This window comes from Triticum aestivum, chromosome 2A (genome assembly GCF_018294505.1).
Source record: "Triticum aestivum cultivar Chinese Spring chromosome 2A, IWGSC CS RefSeq v2.1, whole genome shotgun sequence".
NCBI classification, from domain to species: domain Eukaryota; kingdom Viridiplantae; phylum Streptophyta; class Magnoliopsida; order Poales; family Poaceae; genus Triticum; species Triticum aestivum.
In genome coordinates, this window is record NC_057797.1 from 442,756,488 (window position 1) to 442,779,896 (window position 23,409).

General features: G+C 46.2%; 1 protein-coding gene and 1 long non-coding RNA gene across 9 annotated transcripts in view; one reads left to right on the forward strand and one right to left on the reverse strand.

Moving 5' to 3' along the window:
• The window catches only part of LOC123188932 (protein root UVB sensitive 1, chloroplastic), a 22,186-nt gene extending 13,069 nt beyond the window's left edge, over positions 1-9,117 (forward strand). The window contains exons 4-7 of the mRNA XM_044601218.1: positions 6,108-6,306; positions 8,041-8,147; positions 8,406-8,579; positions 8,656-9,117. Of these exons, the coding sequence (XP_044457153.1) occupies positions 6,108-6,306; positions 8,041-8,147; positions 8,406-8,579; positions 8,656-8,925 (750 nt within the window). The 3' untranslated portion in view covers positions 8,926-9,117. The remainder of the gene's footprint in view (positions 1-6,107; positions 6,307-8,040; positions 8,148-8,405; positions 8,580-8,655) is intronic.
• LOC123188933 (uncharacterized) lies at positions 9,109-16,228 on the reverse strand. Of its 8 annotated transcripts, none has more exons than XR_006495418.1 (8): positions 15,860-16,226; positions 15,443-15,535; positions 13,519-15,267; positions 11,699-11,912; positions 11,355-11,547; positions 10,653-10,753; positions 9,674-9,788; positions 9,109-9,587 (listed from the first exon to the last, which is right to left on the reverse strand). It is a non-coding gene; the product is annotated as an uncharacterized lncRNA (long non-coding RNA). The 8 variants fall into 8 exon arrangements; XR_006495416.1 differs by having other exon boundaries at positions 10,653-10,703; positions 15,860-16,225; XR_006495419.1 differs by adding an exon at positions 12,759-12,862 and having other exon boundaries at positions 9,674-11,547; positions 15,860-16,228.
• Between the last annotated feature and the right edge of the window lie 7,181 nt (positions 16,229-23,409).

A 23,409-nucleotide genomic window follows, 5' to 3' on the forward strand; every position in this document is an offset into this window, starting at 1 on the left:
AGCGCCCCGCTCGCGAGGGCCAGAGGCGCTCTCAGCTGGAAATGAAACTTGAAAGATGTCATCTGATGATGTTGTGGACGAAGGAGCGTTGGTGTAGCAGACTCGGTGGGCCGCGGAAGCCGATCCTCACGAGCCCCCAGGCCCAGGGGCCTCGGGAGGCTCCGGAGGCGCTGGCGGCTCCTCGCGGACCATCTCCATCTCCGCCAGGGCTGCGGAACGCCTGGCCTCTTGTGCCTCCGTGATGCCCCTCATGAGGCGCTGGTACGTGGCAGCCGCGTTCGGCAAGCCGTAAGGCATGCGAACGTAGCTGTGGGGTGGACCTCCGCAGCGCCCCGCTCGCGAGGGCCAGAGGCGCTCCAGAGAGGCGACTTGATTGAGCCCTGATATGTCGATGCAGACGCGCAGCCTACCATCCTCGCCTGGATGGGGAGCCACTGCTGGTAGGCGGCGGCCGCCTTTCATGACTCTTGACTCCTGTAGCTCCTGAATGGCCTTGCTGACAAACTCCTGAGGGTCTGGCTCTCCTTGCATTGCTCCTTCTTGAGGGAAACGTGCTTCGAAACACGCCTCCATGTGGTGCCCAAGCGCCTCCCTCGCGATCCTAGCTAGGTCGGTGGCCCTCCAGTGGAGAGCCCCCGAGCCCTGCCTGAGGAGGGCGCCGTGCGCGCTTTCCTATGCGATGGAAGGAGGTTCCCCCTGGGCAGGCACGGGCCCAGAGGGGTCTGTCTCCTGAGGGGTCGGGCCGGACGATGTCTTCCTCTTCTTGGGGGCGGTCTCGGGAAGCCTCCTGCTTCCGCGATTCGGGTCTTCCAGTGACGCGGCCTGAAAGGCTCGTTCCAGGGAACACATAGCATCCTTCTCTTCACAGGGCACCGTGATGACTCCGCCACTTCCTGGCATACGGCCATGAACTTGGCTAACGCTGGGTACCCGAAGATGGCGTTGTACGGCAGGCGAATGTGACAGGGAGCTTCATTGTTGTCGCGTGCCCCGAAGGTGACAGGGAGGCGGACCTGCCCAATCGGGACCGTGGAGCCGTCGGTGATTCCGGAGAAAAGCTTGGTTGGCTGAAGCTGGCTGTAGGGCACTTGGAGATTGTTGAATGTTTTCACGGACAGGCGTTGAGCCCTGCCCCGCCATCGATGAGGGTCTTGGTGACCACCACGTTGCTGATGATTGGGGAACAAAGCATCGGGAGGACTCCGGCTGTAGCCGCACACTTGAGCTGATCTGCTGAGCTGAACGTGATGGCGCACGTCGACCACCTGAGAGGGCGCGTGGCTTCGAGCCTGGGAAGGACTGCATTCACTTCGCGGGCGAACTGCTTGAAGATGCGTTGGGAGGCTGGGGCTTGAGCCCCGCCCAGGATGCAGGCGATCGCGCGCGGCTCCTGGAAGCCCCCAGCCCCCTCGTCCTGGTGGCGGTCCTTGTTTCTCCTTGGCTGCGGCGGCAGCGGAGGGAGGCCTGCGTTGCCTTGCGGGTGAAGGACTTCTTGGCAGCTCTGCTTTTGTCGTGCTGGCACCTGGCGGAGCGGGTTCCGCCCAGGGGCCACGCGCCTTGAAGCCATGGCGCCTTCCTGAGGAGGAGGCGGCCGGGGCGCCGCCGGAGCTTCATTGCTCGCGCGGGGCGGGTTGCGGTGCAGCGGAACGGACGGCGCAGGAGAGCCCCTTGCGGCGCGGACGAGCTCGGCGACGCGGTCGAGCCATTCTTCGTAGACGTCGTCGACGGGACGGTAGCGCAGGAGCTCGTTTGCCGCGATGAGCGCAGCTCGAGCCTCCATGGGCGCGCGGAGCGCGTGGGACGAAGAACCAGCTGGAGTGAGCGAGGGAGTTGCAGTGCGGCCGCCTTGCCGCACAGACGGATGCTGAGACGATGCTTGCTGCTCGTCCCCCGCTGGGCCGGTAGCGGCGTTGACGGCAGGTGACGGGGAGCGGCGTGGACGCCCGCCGACAGGGGCTGTCTGGGCGACGCGGGAACCGAGAGCGGCCCGGCGCTCGACGCGGGCCCGACGAGCGTCAAACATGGGCGTGATGGTCGGAGGAGAACGGGGTGGTGGAAGACGAATTCCGGCGCACCCCTACCTGGCGCGCCAAATGTCGGATTTCGGGTTCCGGCAGACCCTTGAGGTTCGAACACTGGGGTGCGCGCGGAGATTTCGCCTCCTATCTATTTGCGTCCCTCCGCCTCGCTAAGATCTGAGCTATGGAAAAAACAACACAAGAGACACAGGGTTTATATTGGTTCAGGCCACCGTTGTGGTGTAATACCCTACTCCAGTGTGTGGTGTGGTGGATTGCCTTTTGGGCTGATGATGATGAACAATATAAGGAAGAACAGCCTCGCGAGGGTCTGTTCTTGGCTGGGGGGATGAACTGCTGGGAGGAGTTCAGTTACCCTTCTCTCTCTCTTCTCGATTGTCCCCTCTCTAAACCCTAACCTCTCAGCCTCTTGATCCTTCGATCCTTCCCCCCTTTCTTCATCCCTCGATCTCGCGGGTGGCTGGTCCTATTTATAGAGGCCCTGATCCTCTTTTCAAATATCGAGCGGGAAGGGAGCCAACAATGGCGGGCTAATTTGATAGGGGACAGCTAGTACCGGCTATCCTGACAAAAGTAGTCTTCGCCTGCACAAAGCTCTGGTGGTGATGCCGTCTTGGGCTCCACGATGACCTCCGTCTCGCAGTCCTCCTGGTCTTGATCTTGTTGCACCGAAATGACAACCTCTGCCTGATGTTTCGGTACTCCGCGGCTGCGCTTGCCCTTTTTGCACCAAAGGGGAAAGGAGGACACTGCGCGGGCTGGCACCCGCCTGACGCCCTTGGTCGTCATGGCTTGCGTCACGAGCACCTCGTGAGGTACTCCGCCTTGATCTCTTCGCCTTCTCGCGAGCCAGCCTAATGAGGCCGTGCCTGAGGAAGCTCCGCGTCGTCCGCCCCGCGAGGCTTGGCCCCTCGCGAGGGTCTTGGATTTGTGTTGGTGAAGATGGGCCGTGCTGGTTCCCCTTTGACCCACGCCGCAGGTCGCAGGCAGACAAGTATGGGGACCCCCGTTCCCAGAACGCCGACAACATCCATCTCAACATACGCATCCCCGTACACCTAACCGTTGAACATGTCACCTTTTAGTCAGCCATCACTAAATGCCATACAACATTGTGGGTTAAATAGCCGTCCTATAGAACTTGTATTTTAGCTTTTATGGCACTCTATTGTCACAGAGAACGCCAGAAGTTTGGCGCCACTTCATCCATCCGGCTTTGATTCAGTGGTTCACATCTTCATCGATACCCCTATCCCTCTGCAGCATTGACCTCAAATATCTCAAGGTGTCCTTCTGAGGCACCACCTGCCCATCAAGGCTAACCTCGTCCTCATTCCTAGTAGTACTGAAACCACACCACACGTACTCGGTTTTAGTTCTACTAAGACTAAAACCTTTTGATTCCAAGGTTTGTCTCCATAGCTCAAACTTCCTATGAACCCTCGTCCTCTAGGCCTTCCTAGAGCTCCCTCTTGGTGTTCTCATTGTGGCCTACTTGTGGGGCGTACGCGCTGATAACATTGATAACCAAGTCCTTAGTTACCAGCTTGACCAAGATAATCCGACTCTTGACGTCTACCACTCCATACTTGAGGGCATACGCGCTGATAACATTGAAAACTAAGTCCCCAACTACCAGCTTGACCAAGATAATCCGACTCTTGACGTCTACCACTACATACTTGTGGCTCTTGTTGATCAAGATGCCTAGTCCATTTCCGTTTACAGTCGTCCCCGTGTACCACAGCTTGAAGCCGGTATCCTCCACCTCCTTCGCCTTCTGTCCCCTCCATTTGGTTTCTTGGATGCAAAGGATATCAACACCTCTCCTACTGTTGTATCAACTAGCTCACGAAGCTTACCTGTCAGGGATCAAGAACACAAAGTTGTCAACTATTATTCGGCAATCAATTTGGTCAACCAAAGCACTCAAGGACACTAAGTTCATGAGAAAAGCTGGCACGTGCAACACCCTGCAATGGGCTGGGCTGTGCCATCTGCTGTGTGAATGTTTTTCTGATGTGTGAGAGTGTGGAACATAAGATTTGAACTCATTAAAGTCTCCAGCAACATGATGTGATGCGGATCTTTCAAAAAAAAAACATGATATGATGCTCCAGAATCAAGCACCCATTCCGAGTTTATTTTATGGGCTGCTATTGATGCGTGTTCAATGTTACCTTCATTTGTATCGACAAAGTTGGCATAGTTGGTAGCAGTCCTCCTGCATGCTGCTTCCCTTCAGCTGAAGCAGCTACATTTGCCTTGGGAGCATTCCAAGAATCGCCACTCCCATTTCAACCACGACTTCCATTCCGACCACCTCGCTGCTACTGCCACCACTGTATCCTCGTCCTCTGCCTCTTTTGGCCAGTGCAGAAACGGCTGATATGCCCTGTTTGACCACAATTATAACACTTCCCAGATTCATTGACATCTCCTCTTCTCAACTGCAGGCGTACCCATTCTTGGGATATCGCAGCAGTGGCCTCATCAAGGGACACAAGTGTTGGCTGTTGTAGTAGCACAGGTTTGCTCTCAAATCCTTGATCTAGACCTTTGAGAAATTGCATCACACGCCTACGCTCAACCCAATTCCTGGCAATTTCTATGGACTCTGCATGTGGAAGCTCAAGGGGATCGCACTGATCCAGATCCGCTTAAAAATGTTGCAGCTCGTTCACATACACTATCATGCTTCTGTCACCTCGACGGACAGCATGGATCTTGTCTTCAATTTGAGACATGAGCATCAAATTGCCCTTACCGGAATGAATACCTCATGGACAGCAGGCTCCACACAGCAGAAGCATTCGGCAATGCCTCAACAGACACTGTAATCGCTGGAATCAGGGAGTTACATTCAAGTCAATATCAGGGAGTCAGTAACACTCCACTTCTTTCATTCTGAGCTCTCCTTGTCAGCCAGTTATTCAGCTGTTCCAAGAACATACCCTGTCAGGCCCCTTGTCTTTGTGATCAACAAGGCCTGCCTCGACAGGTAGCTGCTCACACCGTTCAGCTTGACATCATTTTGCATGAGCTCAAGCTTGAATCCCTGATCTGCTTGAGGCACAACAATTCTGCTACCTGGAGGAGTTGACCCCTCGGCAGCCTTCACAGCCATGACTTGCGCAAGTTTCTCTATAGCAGCGGTAAGTTCAGTCCCCATGACGCCTCCACCTCTTCTTCTCCTAGCTGTGCCACCTCCAATGCTGTGTCTCCTTCCTCTGCAATCAGCAGCCACTCAGCTGTGAGAACCTTTCTACGCGCGTAAGCACCATGAAGCTAGCCACCAACTCCAGCAGCCCAGCAGCAGCAGCTCCAGTCACACTCCATCTTCTTCTCAACTAGCACCAACTCCAGCAGCTCAGCAGCAGCAGCAAGCAGTGGCAGCCTCCTTCTCCTCAAACAGCAACACTTCTCCACTATTTTTCATCTACAATCAGCGCACATGCACGCACGCAGCAGCAACTCGAGCAAGCAGCAGAGTAGCACGCACCACACAGCATCAGCTCTGCGCCCAGACCCGCCGCCTCCTTGCTGCAAGCTCCCGCAGCTTCTTCTTGCCTGAGCTGACCGCGCCGCCTCACTGCACTCCGCCTCCAGCCGCTCACCCTGTCTTCTCGCCGGACTACACCACCGGCGCCGCCGCCGTCTCTGCAGCCTTGGCTGATACCATGTTGCGAGAGAGAGGAATACACCTCGTGCTGTTGTTTCTGGTGTGGAGCAGCGCATCTGACCAGACATGGTCTGGCTCCTCTTCTAGGTCCGTGCCTGGGCCTTATGGGCCGGATGGAACATGGGCTCACATCCAACATTGTATGAATTTTTGATATTGTTTGGATGGCAAAGAGTTGTCAACCCCACCTTGGAGTGGCATCAGTACAACTGGGTAGTACTATTTTCTTTCTTGGATGCACTTCTGCCATTTTTATATTATAAAGGAACTACCTGTGTGACCTTTACCTCTTAAGATACTAGAATGTAGTCAATACTTAATGCGATATCTGTGACTCACTTCATATTTTCACCTGAGTGACTGAAATCAATTGAGTTATGTTTCAGGTCATTGCAAAGGGTGAAGCGCAGGGAATGGTTAGCAAGTTTGTTGGCATAATGCTTGGCATAGCGTTAGCTAACCAAATTGGCTCATCAGTACCACTGGCTCTTATTTCATTTGCTGGTGTTACTGTAGTTCACATGTATTGCAACCTTAAGTCTTATCAATCAATTCAGCTGAGGACGCTGAATCCTTACCGTGCAAGTAAGTTTGCTTTCTCCTCTGCTGCCGTCATAGCCCTGAATCCTCCTATGGCACATCTTTCTGTGACTAAAACTTAAAATGGTTAGGTAGATAAATCAGTATATTTGTGATGGATAAAAATGTCAGGACTAAATTGAACTAGGCAAAGATCCGCAGTTAGTTTAATGTCCATATTTTTGGCAAATATTGAAATTTAGTTTGCAACATCGTATTTCATGCAAATTTGTCAATTTCAAGGTAAGTGATTCTGATGGAAGAGGAAGACAAAACCAAAATTCGGGCCGGCAGTGGCAGCATAAACTGGCCAATCTTGACAAGTTGATAAATGATAGGAATATGACTGCCTGATATATACCGTGATGTTGCTCCTTTTAGACATGTTGTTTCATCAATGTGACTTAAGTGCATTTTAAAAGAGAAGTTATTTTAAAATATAAAATACTTCTAAAAATACAAGAATATATATTTATATTTCAAGAACATCCAGGAGAGCTGCATGCAAATTTGTAGCAGGATAGATCTTTCGTACAAGTTCAAAGATCATAGCCAGGAGGAACTGACCCAGTAAATGATAAAAACCTTACTGCCACCAGTTGTGTCCCACTACTCAGTTTTGCCATTAGAAGTTACAACTGCTAAAAAATGCCATCGCTCCATGAGATGCTTCTTCGGAAATGCCATTAGACACCTAAAAAATGCCATTGTTCCATTATATGTTTGCTCAAAAATGCCATTAAACATTGTTATTGTCAGGTCAAACCTGTTAACCATGTTATATGACCAGAATACCCCTAGACCCACATGTCAACTCTCTCTATCTCACAATGATAAGTGTGGGCCCCACTTGTCAGGAGTAAGCAAGCGGATAATTTTAGAGGAAAATAAGAACGCTGTTGGGATCGAGTGGGACCCACACTTTATTGTACTGAGATAGAGGGAGAGCTGACATGTTAGTCCATGGATATTTTGGTCATATAACATGGTAAACGGGATTTGAGCCGACAGTAATGGTGTCTAGTGGCACTTTTGAGCATGCGCCTAATGGAGCGATGGCATTTTTGAGCAGTTGAAACTCCTGGTGGCAAAACTGAGTAGTGGGACACAACTAGTGGCATAAATGATAAAAACCCAATAAAATATTTTTTCTGGAATTTTTTGTCTATAAGATATGCAAAGAGCTGGGAAATCCACTATTTAGTCTTGTAGAATTGCTTGCAATTACTCTGCTGAGTTTATCACCTCTTCTCTGAATTATGGAATATAAAATGTTCAGATCAGAATGAGGTAACAGCTTAACAGAGACTGTCCAATTGATGGTTGAATTTGAAAATAACACACGAAGTACACTCTTGTCTCCATTGTATGGTGAGAATCTTTCACGAAGAATGTTAATGTGTTTGGTTTGTGTACACCCAGTGTTGGAGGAAAATGTAGATTTTTTAAGGTATAAATTTCGCCCTCTTGATGAATTTACTATAAATTTTAGCATTAGAAAATTAAATATGGCTTCTTATGATGCGTTCCATAGATAACATTATTTTCTGTTACTCTGATATTTTGGGTTTAGATTTAATGGCACATTGCATTTTCTCCTACTTTTTACATGTCTAACAAGCATGCTAGCATACATTTATACATATTAGCTCAAGCACGTGCCTGTGTAATGTTTTTCTTTGGCATTCAACAGTGTTCAAGGATGTCTTTAAGCATTTGCTCAATTATTATTTTCTGTAGGTTTGATATTTAGTGAATATTTATTAAGTGGACAAGTTCCTTCAGTCAAAGAGGTTAACGATGAGGAGCCACTTTTTCCGAATTTATCCATGGGTACTCAAGTTAAAGTAAGTCAAGAATACTTCTTACTATTCATCGCTGACCTTTTTTTTAGAAAATAAAGTTAGGAGGCATGTTCTACATGTGCTCGGTCATGTCCAAGTATCGTGGCTTTTCTTGTTGGAGTTAGTTATAATTACTTAACTAGTTCTTTTTATTGAGAATAGTAAAGTAGTTTAATTGTAGGCGTTTGATTCGAAGAATGTTTTCCTGCTTTATTTAATTTCATTTCTCACTATCTTTGGTTTCTTTGATTTGTTTGCCAGCAAAGTGAGATTTTGTCAGCAGAAGCAAAAGATGCTGCAGATACAATCTATCGACGGTTACAATTGGGTTCTAAGCTTAGTGAAATAATTGAGAACAAGGAAGATGCATATGCACTGTTTGATTTGTACAAAAATGAGCAATACCTTCTTACTGATTACAAGGGGAAATTTTGTGTGAGTTCATCTTGATGCAGCTATTTCCTAACTTTGATTCTGTTATTATAATTAACATATTACCTGTCATTTGTAGGTTGTTCTTAAAGAGGGATCTTCTCCAGAAGACATGCTCAAATCTGTATTCCATGTTAACTATCTGTACTGGTTAGAGAAATATATGGGTTTCAAACCATTCAATGTTGCCTCCGAGTGTAGACCAGGTGGAAGGCTTGAAGCATCACTGGATTATGTTCAGAGGGAGTTTATACATGTCAAGCATGATGGTTCAAATGGTGGCTGGGTGATGGATGGTCTGATTGCTAGACCCTTGCCTGTAAGAATACGTGTTGGCGATGTTCCTTGATAGGAATCCTCGACTCATTTTGCCCACAGCTGCGCTTATTAGAATTGTACAGCCTCTTATTCTTTGATAAACTAGATGACCCGTTGCGCCCGCCAATGGCGCAAAGGCCGAGTGAGAGTTAATTATTGTAAGAGTGTGCATTAACATATTGTTGTTCGAAAAGAATAGCAATGCATTAAGTCATGTAGGAAAGGACTCTTGTGATCTGTTTAGACTGGATAGATAGTCATACAGAGGGCTTTGGGTGTGCACTTGAAGGCTTAAGCATATATCTCTTTTATCATAGCTATTTCAAAAGCATACTACATAGCAGTCTAAGCAGCAAATAACCGATAACTAAATGCACAGGATGGTCTTAAGGGATGATAAACACAGAAGTCATATAACAAGGGGTTGTTGCAACTTGTTTATATTGAGTAGTCGATTAGATGCAGTCCCTTGTAAGTGCATTTGAAGGCGAAAGCATATGGTTGTCCTTCGTTCATGTGTGCCTGACGGAAGAAGCCGCTCCAGCCTTTAGTGATGGTGGCCCCTTTGTCAACACCTTTAATAAAGCGGGTCGTCACAGCGGTAGTTCCGTCTCTAGTAGTGATTGCCAGTTCACCATGGTCAGCATCCATGTGTGGGAAAAGCGAACCCATAAAAAAGGGAATGCTAAAGTGCTGAAAATAACAGTAAAGGTTAGTCACTGTATCATTTTATACCATGCTATTATATGAAACTGGACAAAGTAATTGCAAAGGGTTACCATTCTTTTGCCTTTTGTTGCAAATGTTTATGTCATGTGGCACACATAGTAGTTATCAGGCGTCGTGGTGCTACGGATGATCTTTCGCAGTGCACGGACATTATGGTTGTAGAAACTGGACAGAGGAAGTTTTGATGAAAGCATTGAAGCGAAAGCATGCATAAAATAAAAGGTTGTTTCTTGAGTCATAGTGTTCTGGAAAGAACAGTAGAAGAGGAGGCCTTCACATATATACAGTAAGCGATGATAAACCGCTTCTGACTACAGAGACAACAACAAAATCTAAAGACCATAGACTACATCATACACTACTTTTCACCATAGGGGCAGCAAGTGAAGACTAAAGGCTATACATATCTTGCTCGGAGTACCCCAAAATGGGAAAGATCCTGGTCTGATCGATATGAAACAAAAGGCGGCTGTTTTAGTAACCACTGAAGCATGCTGGTCAGGACACATTGACCAAAGTTTACCAGAAACTATTTCTGGTCGCTTCCAGGCACTTGCTCAAACTTCAATTTGATCACAAAAATTGTAACTTCCAATATATTTGTGTTGACTATAAGAGAATACAAAAAGTCAAATCTCAAAGAAAACATGGATACTTTTCACTCATACTACTTTTATGCCAATGATAGCATGAATATGAAGAACAATACGCCACGGAATGACAAATGCATGTGTAAGAGGTCAACAATAAGCTTTGAGATTTGGGGGGTAACAGATGCAAAGGTGGACCTCTAGAACCAAATATGACAACGAGGTCGTCAACAACAACTCACAGGGAAACACCAAAGATATGTTGTCTACCTGAAATTTCCAAACAAATTGTAGAGCTAGCTGAAGATACAACTAACAATGTGTGCACATACAAGAAACATATGCATGTCAATTCCAGATATTTGCATGAACCTAAGCAAAATATTACATGACCTTTTTATGAAATTTATACTATGCAATGCTTAGGCTGTATCATTACCTGTTCCATTTCCGGCAAAAGAACAATCTAAACTCAGCCTGCAGCTTTATTCTGAAAAATGAGATCAATAATTTGTAGGCATCGTACAATGAACTTTGTAGCTGCAGCAAGAGGTGTGTGACCAAATTATGCATTTAAATGAGCAGAAGCACAAGAAAATTTTAATTTGTGGTCAGTATAGCAACCTGGTAGTATAAATAGATTATGTGTTCTCTTTGCTTACGTATAAATGCAGTCTGCCTTAAGAATAACGAGCAGGAAAGCCTTAGGATGGATACACAGTAAGAATGTAGTAAATCTTTAGAAATCTCATGGTAAAATGAAGCTACAATAACATGTAGGCATGAACAGAGCTAGATAACGGAATGAGTTTAGCAAGAAAACTGCGCACGTTGTTAGAATAGTGAGAAACAAGTGACCAAGGGGCACGCTGAATATCTCAGAATGAATTAGAGCCACTAAACTATACATCTTACAGGGCCTCTGCAAATACAGTGCCTATAGTTATACGACAGCACATAAAGTACTCCCTCCGTTCCAAAATAGATGACCCAACTTTGTACTAAACTTAGTACAAAGTTGGGTCATCTATTTTGGAACGGAGGGAGTATATTCTAAAGCAGGCTGGGAGCATCCAAACATGTTTTCTTTGCCAAGAATTAAAAACAGAGTTACATCTGGATCTAGAATAGAAAAATATACCTCTAGGACAGCTCTGCTTGTACAAGTTCTTGATGGATCGAACATCTAAGAACTGAAACCATGCTTAGCCATCAAAGACGTAGGACTGAATTTGCTGTTGGGGGGTCCGCAACTCGTAGAATATGCATCATCTGCATTCTCCTTAACAACCCGGCATTGAAACTGTACAGATCAGCTGAACAAACACATTATCCTGCAGGAAAAAAGAGGTCATCGATTGTTTCAACAAGTACAGAAACAAGCAAAGATGTCGTTGCGCCACCGCAGCTTCCACATCGCCTCATACGGCCATGAGGACGTACATGACAGTGAGAGAGGATGGACGCGAGGATGCGGGGACGTACCTCGAGGGTGGACGGACGGCAGCGCGAGGGTCGGACGAATCCGGCCGTCTCTGCAGCCCACGCTTCTCTTGCCAAAGATGACGGTGACGGCACCATGGACCATCGCTGCGGCTCGAGCTCCTCCCGGGGTCGTTGTTGCACACATGGAGACGGAGGTGGGGGAGGAGGCGACTTTGCGCCAATGCGAGAGGAGCAGGGCATAGGAGGGCCATTCCTATGGACAATATTAGCAAATACAGGACATCTGCATCAACTTTAGCATGACATTAAATTAAACAACAGGTTACAAATTCACTTCCAAACCAATGTAGCGTCTCAGATTTGCACACAAAATCTAAACAATTTGTTCATCACCCAAATTAGGAGCTAGTAACAAACTATTAGTCCAACAAAAGATATGTTGACATTAATTATCAAAATCACCCAGGAAGCTCTTGTGCTTTCACATGCCCGTGAGAAGGAGCGGCGCCGCCGCTGCTCCACCTCAGGCACCGGGGAAGAGGCCCAGGAGAATGCGCCAAGAGGGTAGTCAATGATGAGGCGGGTGGAGAGAAGAGGACGGTGCAAGAAGCCGTGCGGCGGAGTGTCAAGGAGCAGGGACGCCGTGGAGCAAGAAGAAGAGGAGTGTGGGGCTCGAGGACGGAAGAGGACTGGTCTCTCATGGGCTAGGTTTTCAGGAGAATTGGTTCCGGCTCAGCCGTCCAGCCCGTCTACCCAATACACTGCAATGTAGACCCAAACAACCAAGCTCACACAACGGCAGCCTAAAACATGTACAGTAAAAACATCCGGCAGCCTAAAATCACAGTGCGAGCTCAATGCCCTCGTATGGCCGGGTAGGCTGACGTTTTGTTGAACCTGGACTTAGAAAGTGTCTTGTATCACTCCCACTAATGTATCTGGGGTATACCAATTAGCACTTAAGCATTGGCTTCTCTAAATAAGAATAACATCCTGTGCTCACACAACGGCGTACATACCTGAAAAATAAAATTTGCAATAATATATACTTTTACTTTGTACCACTTGTCCGAAGAGCGCACGACAACAATAACAGTACCTCATTCTTGTCACAAAGGTGCAGGCGGCCACAATATATTATCCGCTCTATAAATTGTGACATGATGTACGATGGTTCCAACTGTTTTATGTCCTTGTAATCATCTATATATTGTTCATGAGATATGATTATGACTGGAACATGCATGACATGTAACTTGAATAGATTGAACAGTAAGTTGCTATGCCTCATCATCGTAAATGCACTAACATTGAGTTGCTATTTCAGCACAGAAATTCAGGCAAACGCGCAAAAGAAATAACTGACAATGCCGCAAGTCTTGTTTTTACACCTCTTGAAATTTCTCAGTCTATTTATACTTTAAATAGAGGAACAAAAAACTGAAGGAATGAAGAAGAAAGGAATAAAAACTGAACCTAATCAACTGAAATGTGACATGATTTAACTGATGGACAAAATGCACTGCTTACTCTGCTACACTAAAAAACAAACACTGAACAACTAAAAGAAACATGATCTAGATGAAACTATGCTCTTCCTAATAGGTGTAGATCTAAGACAAAGGAAACATGACTGGAACTAAATAACAAAAATTGAAAAAAAATACATTAAACATTTAAAAGAATGACAAAGATGATACCAATTCTCTTAAAATGTACATAGAAAATACGAAACACGCCCATGGAAATTACAGAAGTACTAAACACGCCCCCCCCCCCCCCCCGCACACACACACGCGCGCGCGCGCGCGCGCACAGAGAGAATAGCAAGACTGATGAGAATGCGGTGAACTACTTACCCTCTGGCAAGGTCAACAGATATCTGGACCACAACTTTACAAGATAACTTCCTTCTCCTGTTCTTTATCAGAATTATTTTCAATGCACCTCCAGAAAGGTACTCCACAATGACACAACAGACATTACTTGGCATGCCAATATTTCCATCTTCTGTTTGAATATTCAGATCCCCAGCACCCATTATAGCCCCTATAAACTGTACAGGAAAATTGAAGCTTCTGTTAGGACAACCTGCCATTATAGCCATACCTGACACAAATCAATTTAGCTATAAAAATGATATAAGGAATGTACTCGATAAGCATGCTAAGATACAGTGAAGCATCGGATGGGTCAATCCGATTGTGATAGAGCAATTGCACCAAAAATATAGTTCATTTATATGTTCCCCAAAAAATTGACAAACAGAGAAAGCAGACTTGAAACTACAATTATGTGGTTGGAGAAGTTTGTGCCCTCTTAGGGAGCACTCCAGTGTATTAATTCCTTCTCCAACCACATTAGCCTTCTCTATAGCTGATCTGTTCTGAATAAACAAAAGAAGGGTGTACAGTCTGTCCATTCAGTGCATAGCGTTATTAAAGATAATATGCGACGATCCTAAACTAAAGTAGCATGGGTGCATATGGAAGCACTATATTGTCGAACCATTCTCGCCATCTACACATGGAAGTCCATGAGAAGTAGCATGGGTGCTTGCCTTAGTTCGGCTGAGTCTGAGTAAACGTTCCTAGTATTGTTTCCTCCTAGCTACCAAACACAACTACCACTATGTATACATGAACACTCGACGGAATCTTGTGTCCTCAGCATATGAGTACCTCAAAGTACAGATTCATTTTCGCATTCCTGAGAAAAGAAACTCAAGGTTTTGTTTAAAGTGTTGCCAATTGCAGTGCACATGTTAAATTATCAAATTCCATACTGCACAAGTAACTGAAATAATTAAGAGCTTGTGGAACTTCTGTCATTATTGGATCAAGCTAGTATAATTAGAAAATAGAAACTGCATCTCTTGAACCTATAGATCTGAAGAAAATATAGGTTCTCCAACTATCTGGACGCCATTAAAAATAAAAAAGCATGCCTTTCTTTACACTGTACACCAACTCCTAAACGACAGCTTTGTTGCCACCACAGACAAATACCCAGCTCCTGCCTCATGTATCTAATAACAAACCTCTCAGTGATCTTTGCAATCATACATAACCTGGTTCCTTCAAAATTGCAAGCATCTAGAAACAGGATCTTATCGGATTATAATGAAAGAAATCAAAGGCTAAGAAGAGGACAATCAGTTTCAATGCCATTGTTCCGGGGCTGCTGATATAATCATTGTATCCACCTATATGGAGTACCAAATCAAATATAAAAATTATACCCTTAAGCATAAACCTTAGAGAAAGGAGGTTGCATTGCATGAACTGTAACAAGGGGAAAACATAAACACCTTAGCCCTGTAAACCGGTTAGAAAAATATCTAAATCCTAAAACAATAAAGCATCAGAATGAAAACCTTACTCCCTACTTTATAAAAACTCAGGAACCACCAGCTTGTGCGCTTACACCGACCATAAAAAGTATCCATGCGACCAAAAACAGGTGTAGCTAACACTGAGTATAACTCCATCAGTTCAGTTCCCAACTCCACCGAAAAATATCAACTCTGACCAAATAGTACAACTCCACTTGTCTAACTTCCATCAATATATTACCATACGGAGCTAGCCCACTCAGCAAAAGTTGTTCTAACAATAAGGCAAAAAGAAGAAAGTATTAAAATACAGATTGGGATAAATAATTCATAGCATGGTATATCATCATCCAAAAGCAACAATATTCTAAATTACACACACAGTATGGATGCATTCTCCAGTGCACCATGAAATATACAAAAATAATATTTGAGGTGAGTACAGCTACCTGGTAGCAGATAGATCCTTGAAGTTCTCAGGTATGTCAGTACAATACTTAATCCCCATCAACAATTTATCAGATGGATTTACATCCTCGAACCTGCACCAATCCAGAAGTTAAAGAAAATTGTATAATGAACAAAACATATGTAAGACAGATGTAATCTTGTAACTATAACTACTCCTGGAGAACTGACAATGTCAATGTGTTACACAGAGAGAGAGAGAGAGAGATACTTCTCTTTTTTCTCAGATCTGCACATGTGTTTAGAAACAAACATAAATCAAAAAAATCAAAATAAGATAATCAGAGAACTGGGAGAATTAAGATGACAAGACCATAGACGAGGGCCGGCATCATGAATTAGAGGGAGGACCGCAAATTGCCATGGAAAGATGAGAAAAGGAGGAAGAAAGAGATCACCTGTGCCAGTCTTTCCTCTAGGTGGGGGCTCCACTCCTCTGTAGGCAGCCGCCATGGTGGGGGCTCGAGGGGTTCATCCGAAGAAGACGCTGGTGGCAGCGTGTAATGGGCCGCGTCGGCAGGACGGCGCCCGGTGGCTGGGAGCGGCGGGAAGCACGGAGCTCGCCCTCGCCCACCATCGTGCGGTGCGGCAGCGACCTCGGCTCCTCCTGTTGAGCACGGAGGCAGAGGGAGGGGACGAGGAGACGCGGGAGGAGGAGAGGCAGGGGAGGAGGAGGCGGTGGAGGAGGCGGAGACGAGGCTGCGGCCGAGAGGGAGGGGGAGCGGAGGCGGCGGCGGCCCGGAGAAGAGAGTAGCGGGATGAGGGAAAGGGAGGAGATATTTTCATGAGAGAGAGGGCTGGCCAATCCTCGCGCTGTGAACCTACACAGTGTCTAGAGAACCCAGCCTCTGGTCGCTGGGCCCCATGGTCTCAGACCCCACCTGTCATCCTCTGCTGAAGCGGTCACGGATGTGAAAAAAAAACGACGGCTGGGCAAACGCCAGCGGCCAAAAAAAGCACTGTCGCTACTGCAGTAATTCGATCGTGCGGTTAAAAACGTCTTGAGCGCTTGATGCCTCCAGTTACGCGGGTAGTCTAGGAGGCTTCATATGTTAGATAGATTTAGGGACACAAGGTTTTCTCAAAGCTGATTGGTTCTTTCATTGTATGGGGCAAGTTCATGAACTAGCAGTCGTCAGTCTGAGTGGCCAGAATAAGCTGCAAAGTTCATTATCTGGTTGTTATCATAAGGCTGTAGCTGGTATATCTTTGGTCTTATTTCTTCCCAGATTTTTTTTCTCTCCTTTTGTTATTTGTTGACTTTTGAAGCTTGTAGTGGCTGGTCAGAAAAATAAGTGCACTTCTCTGGCAATTATAGAGATTAAGACTGTTAATAGAGGGCTGTGCTTGAGACATATCTTAGTGGTAGTTAGCTAGTTGTGAATAATAAAGCATGCATCACATCATTGTTGTTATTTTCTCTTGGCATTGGTTGTCACTCCTTGATGCAAAGCTTACTCTGGGATTTCAAAGTATGCCGGAGGCTGCCTTAGTTTATACTCCCTCCGTTCCGAATTACTTGTCTTAGATTTGTCTAGATACGGAGGTATCTAGCACTAAAATGAGTCTAGATACGCCCGTATCTAGACAAATCCAAGACAAGTAATTTGAAACAGAGGGAGTATATACAAATACAGAATCTGAGGCGAGAATCTATTCAATTTTGCTCAGACCTGTTGTACTCCCTTTTTCCGAGTATAATGTATATGCTGAATATTGCTTTTCTGGTTTGCCCTGTTGGTTGTATGAATTTTGGTTCATTCTATTCACATTTACAACTGTTTTAATTGTATTTACGCTCTTCCATACTTTCCAGAGTAGAAGCAGGATCCTGTTAGTGAAAACTTATTGCGAAAGCATGTAACTTAGTATTATTAAATACTCCCTCCGTATCAAAATAAGTGTTTTAACCTTGGTACAACTTTGTACTAAAGTTAGTACAAAGTTGGGACACTTATTTTGAGACGAGGGAGTGTTGTAGAGCAGAGAAGAATGTCACAAATTTTTCGTAAAATAGTATTATTAAATCCTCACAGCTACAGATACTGGACAAGAAGATATAACAACACAACAACACTTTAAAATACCACACTTGCACTTTTGCACAATGTAAGAAACTGGATCAGATGTCTTGTCTCTGATATGATCAAATATAAGGATTCCTGCAGCCAAACCGTGTGAAGAGCTAGGTTGCGTTTGCATAGTGGCATGTTTGAACTTCGCAGGCGAGCTCTCTGATCATCACGAATATGAAAGAAACCGAAGCAGAGATAACACTCAGCCTGGCAGCCAGGCTCTTCATCTTGGTGCCGGGCGCAAAAATGGACGCCATGGCCAGCGCGTGCCCAGCGGCCAGATTGAAGGGGAGAAGGATTTGGATTACAGGTTGCTTCCTTGGGGACAGGATTACGGTTTCAAGGCAGACAACAATTAGGCAGAGAGAAAGCATGATCTGGTTTTTTACCCCAGATGCACGCTGGCAATGTCCTCCGGTTGACATTTTTCACTTTCCTTCTTCTTTTTCTCTTTCTCCTTCTCTACTTTCTTGATTCAACAAATAAGTAAGCAACACAACGGATGAGAGGTGTTTATGGGTAGGATCTTGGATGGATGGTGCGTGAGTATTGCAGCGGAGATCTTATTATCTGAACACGGACACGACACGCGTATAAGATGGTGGTAAAAATGAAGCGAGATATGCGATGCAGAAATAGTGAAGAGGAGAAAATAGCAAGCTTCAATTATGGGTGCAAGACCCTTTTGAGGACCATTTTCCCTTGACCTGTATATAAACAAGAAACAAGAGTAGAATCAGGGTATGGAGAGATTGGCTACTACAAGTGCACAAGAGTAGTGCCATACTATGGAAAGACGGGAACTGACAAGCCACGAGGGGGAGAGGAAGCTGACCGAAAACACGGAGAAGCGATATGTTACGGTGATCGGAGCAAGTATCAGTGCTTTGTCTCATGGCCACAAGAATCAACCGAGAAAATGAAGCAGCACTGGATCAAACCAGCTATTTTGACAACGGAAAGCTTGTTCTGCTTCAGTTTGGCAACGAGACTCGGGCTGCTGCTGCTGCTGTTTGTGCTGTATTAGTAGTTGTATTGGTGCTGATTTGTGTCCATAGCCGAGGAGGCGGCATTTGCTTACTTATAGGAAAAGCACACACTCCACCGGTACGATACCAAGACCTATCCTATCCTATCAGCGGCAGCGCATATCCCTTTGCGCCTTGCCGCCGGCTGCGGCTACCCTTGCACTTGCCACGACTTTTGAGCGTGTTGAACTCTTCATGGTCGGTGTCCGTCTCTTCTTTTGTGATATCATGTAATTTCGGTGACGTTTTTAGTTGCCGTGGGAGTTAACTACGGAGTACGGAGTACTTGTACTTGTGATCTTGTACAATTGTTATATTTTGAAATGTTGATTAATGTTTGCTAAGTTTAATCATACTAGCACATATGCCCGTGCGTTGCAACGGAAAATATTATCGTAGTCCAAGATAAGTTCATATCAGTCATGTATTAAACACCAAACAAGCCTTAGCACCTTTGGTAAAGGAACACCAATTTGATCCCGGTTTCGCATATATTATCAGTGCTTACTCCATAAGTCCAGTATTATTAGGTGGGCTGACCACTTAGCCGCTAGCACATATGTCCGTGCGTTACAACGGGAAATATTATCGTAGTCCAAGATAAGTTTATATCAGTTATGTATTAAACACCAAACAAGCCTTAGCACCTTTCCTAAAGGAACAACAATTTGATCCCGGTTTCACATATATTATCAGTGCTTATGTATACTTCATAAGTCCAGTATTATTAGGTGGGGTGACCACTTAGCCACCGTATTTTTCAAGCCGGAAGTAATGTGCTACTTTAATCGTTTATTGAATGGGGGATTTGATTGACGTACTCAATCATCCTAATGGTACTCCTAAAATATATTATATCTTATCAAAGTTGTGTATGAAAAGACCTAACCATCTTAGTCGTTGCGATCCGAACTGGTTGGCAAGTTGTCATTAGACTTTAGATTTAGTGCTCCATCTTAGTCGTGCTTAGTCGCTAGCTCGATTAAAAAAATCGCTATTACGCTCGACTACGAAAAAGAATTTTGACCAAGAAAAATGGAGAAACAATCCATCTTTTAATATTAGGTAAAGATAAAGTTAAAGATTCTACACGCGTACGTCCCGTTTTCCATGTCTTATTGTCGTGTCAATGCCATCTCCTTCTTTATTCCCACCGTCCACCGCTCTTTTCTTTATACTTTTAGGGAAATGATTTTTTCGAGAGTACGCTAAAGGCGTACCTTGGCTTTATAGAAGAAAGAAAAATATGTACAAGAGGTTACAAAGCGACATCCACTTCACACAAGCGTCCGCCCTCCCGAACTCTGATATGGAACCTGAGTGACTACTCACAAAAATGTAACACTCCACTCCTACTTGCTAATCCCCAGAGCTTTCGTTCTCTAAAGATGCACTCCACAGTGCCTAGCTCATTTGTGATGCCATCCCTACCAAAAACTCTGCCGTTCCTCTGTTTCCACAAACACCAGAAAATGAGCATCACGAATGAATCAAAGTCCTTCCGCATGGTCTTCTGCACTGTCTTCCTGGCTCTCATCCACCAAATTTGCAAGGGGGCATTGCCATTCGGAAGCAGGGCAAGATCAATCCCCGTCCTAGCGAAGCAAAGGAACCACACCTGCCTAGCGAACACGCACTGAGACAGCATGTGGTCCACAGTGTCTTCCTCTTGATCGCATAGAAAGCATGGCGATGTTGTTTCTTGAAGATCATGTCGAGATCTATTATCCGAAGTCCATAACTTGTACTAAAGTGCCAGCCACATAAAGATGCATGCATTACGTGTTGAGTAGTTTCTGCCGGGCACTAAAGTCAGAGAATCACTTAATGAAATGTAAGCGCATTGTGTTTGGTGACTCACCGTTGATTATGACTAGCACACAACACGTTGGAACGAGCTGGACTTGTTTTAGTTGACCAATTATCCAAATAGGCCGATGCTTGGGCTTCAAGACAACTGTTGCGGACTTTTCTACCATGCAGCTTACTTTTCTTCACTGTCAGGTTTTTGAGCTATTGGTAGTGACATTTCAACAAGGAAGATGGCGTCACACTGTAGAAATGTGTGGGGGGGGGCATTAGCGCGTGCTTTTGTATCATTTGTGATTCACGGGTAAGTTAGATTTGTTTCTGTTCTCTGTACAGCTATAGATTATAATGTGGAAATTAAGTCTAAGGGCGTCTCCAACAGCGTCTTTCAAATTGGACTCACTATCCGTCTGTGGATGTGGATACGGAAGCCAGCCATCCAACTCTACCCATCAAACGTTCGCATCACTTGGTGAAATCTCTCTGGAAACTACGATTTAGTATGAAAGAGAGTGAGAGAGGGCACTTGGTGTTCTTAGGGTGTTTTGTAATGAAGTGGTCAACCCTTTACCGGAGTGGTAGAGGGATATATATATATATATATATATATATATATATATATATATATATATATATATATATATATATATATATATATATAGTGTTCAAGAAATAGAGCCGTTTGGCTATATTCTGTAAGTGCCCGGATGTTCGGGTAGCAATCTGGATGTCCGGGCCTTGTGTTATATGAACACAGAACCAAAACGCCGAAGGGGAGTCATCGATCGGATGTCTGAGCAACACTTCTGGGCCACAGCCCGATTGATCCCGAACAGTCAGGCTCTAAGGAAAAACTATTGATGTTTTGCGGTAGGCTAGCCGGACGTCCGGGACGAATTCCGAATGATCCGACCATAGACCGAACATCCAGGTGGCAAATGAGACAATCCGATAGAGAGAGTGAGTGGCTATTTAGGAAATATGAATTTAATGGATAGATTGACCTATGACCTATTTGTAGAGATGTGAGTGGAATGATGTTTGAAATATTAACTTGACCAAATCTTCCACGAACCTCTATGAACCCCTCTTGATAGTGTGAGATCTCTATAACTCAAGAATTAACTTGAAAAGCTACGCTTGTTATCTTGTTTTCACCATGCTCAAGTCATATTCATTTCGGTGGGTCCTCGATCCACTAATATAAAATGCTAAGGGGATTAAGAGCATCTACAGTCACAATGGACAAATCCGGCCCCAAAACGCATGCGGACGCGCGCGGACACTGACTAGTCATGCCTTAAATAATGCAATCCACATTCGGATACCTCAAATTAGAAACCTCAAATCCATATTATTACATGCAACGTAGAGATCTTTAAGCGGAGCTCGTCCAGTCGCTGTGGCCATGTCCGGCGGCCAGCTGTGCTCCCCAGAGTGTTGGTCTGGTCGCCGGCAAGGTAGAGTATGGCATGGGACATAAGCCGGCTCACAGGACTCAAGACGTCGCTGTCTCCCATGCCCTACTCTTCCTCGTCTGAGCTCGAAACACATTGGGTGCCGGTGGACGTCAGATCGATGATGGATCCGCCATGGGACGAGCCCGCGACATCCACCATAATGCGGTTGCGGCGTTCGGACTAGTGCACCACACGAGGCGCCATGCGACTCCGCCTCGCCGACGTCCACCGCCGCGAGCGTTGCCGCCGCCTCCCATGCCCGCTGCCGCGCATGGCGGGCACGCCAGGCCATGTTTGCGTCGGAAGACGCCCACAGTGCGTCCATGGCCTCGGCGCGCCAACGCGAGGGGGGGGAGGGGGTTGCGCGTTCGCCACCGTGTTCGGACACCGAACGGGCCGTGCCACCTCCGGTGAGGCAGCGACGACTGCCCTAGCGCCGGATCCATGCGCCATTTGGGCGGACGCAATGAATTTTTGACGAAAGGAGTTCGAGTGCTGCCGTGCATGGGCCTCCTCCCGAGAGCGGTGGAGCACAAGCCGGACAGTCATCTCTTCTTCGGGGTCGTGTGGGATGAGTTCAGGGTCGACGGATCTGGAGGTGAAGGACTCGGACGCTGCCCTCCATGCCCAAGACAGCCGGACGACACCGGGGACGAGCTTGGTTGGAGGAGGGGAGTGAATGGGAGAGGATTGAAGTGGCTAGGTTTGGTCTAGCGAGCGGATTGGGAGGAATATATGTGGGGTCGGGTGAGCCAACATGGTGCGGGTCCGACGTGACGGCGTGCCCGGGCGCCCCATATCCGCCCCATATTTAGGCTACATATGAGGGGTGCCGGTTAGCCTGGGCGTTTGAGACCCTTCGAGGCGCCCGTCTGAGTTAGATTTTCGTGACCGGTCAGTGACCAGGCGGGCCGCCCGGGCATTTGAGGAGGGTTTGGGATGCCCAGGTGTAGATGCTCTAAGAACCTATGATGTAGGTTGGAACCCTAATGGTCGATCTTTCACGATTTGGAGGGGAATTCCCGAGGAACACACGAGAGGAAAACACTCAAATCAATGAGATCCAATCACACACATGCTAAATCCACATACACAAAGGTCAACAAGGAAGGATACACAGTAGCTAGTTCATCCCAATCCATGAGAAAGAGGTCTTGAATCCACTATGGGGATCTTATCCATGAGGAGGTCTTGAATCCACTCGGGGGATCTTCTCCTTGAGGAGGCCTTGGTTTCCTAAGGAATAGAGGGTAAGTGGACGAGCAAATCTCTATCTCCAAGATGACCTATGACAATGCTAACCCTAAAACATTGGAGGAGAAGGAGTATATATAGTCTAGGGGGCGAAGGGGTACACGGGCCTCGGCCCGTGACATTGTGCACAGACAGGTGTCAGACGTCCGAGAGTTACCGGTCGTCCGGTGTCTCGCGAGGGACCGGTCGTCCGGTAGAGCTCGGACTTCCGATGTTTCGGCTCGGTGTAGTTGATTTCGGATTTCCGTCGATGTCAGACGTCCGATGCGTCAATTGTCTAGAAGGCACGATTTTTTGATGGTTTGGCTCTGGTCGGGTGGTG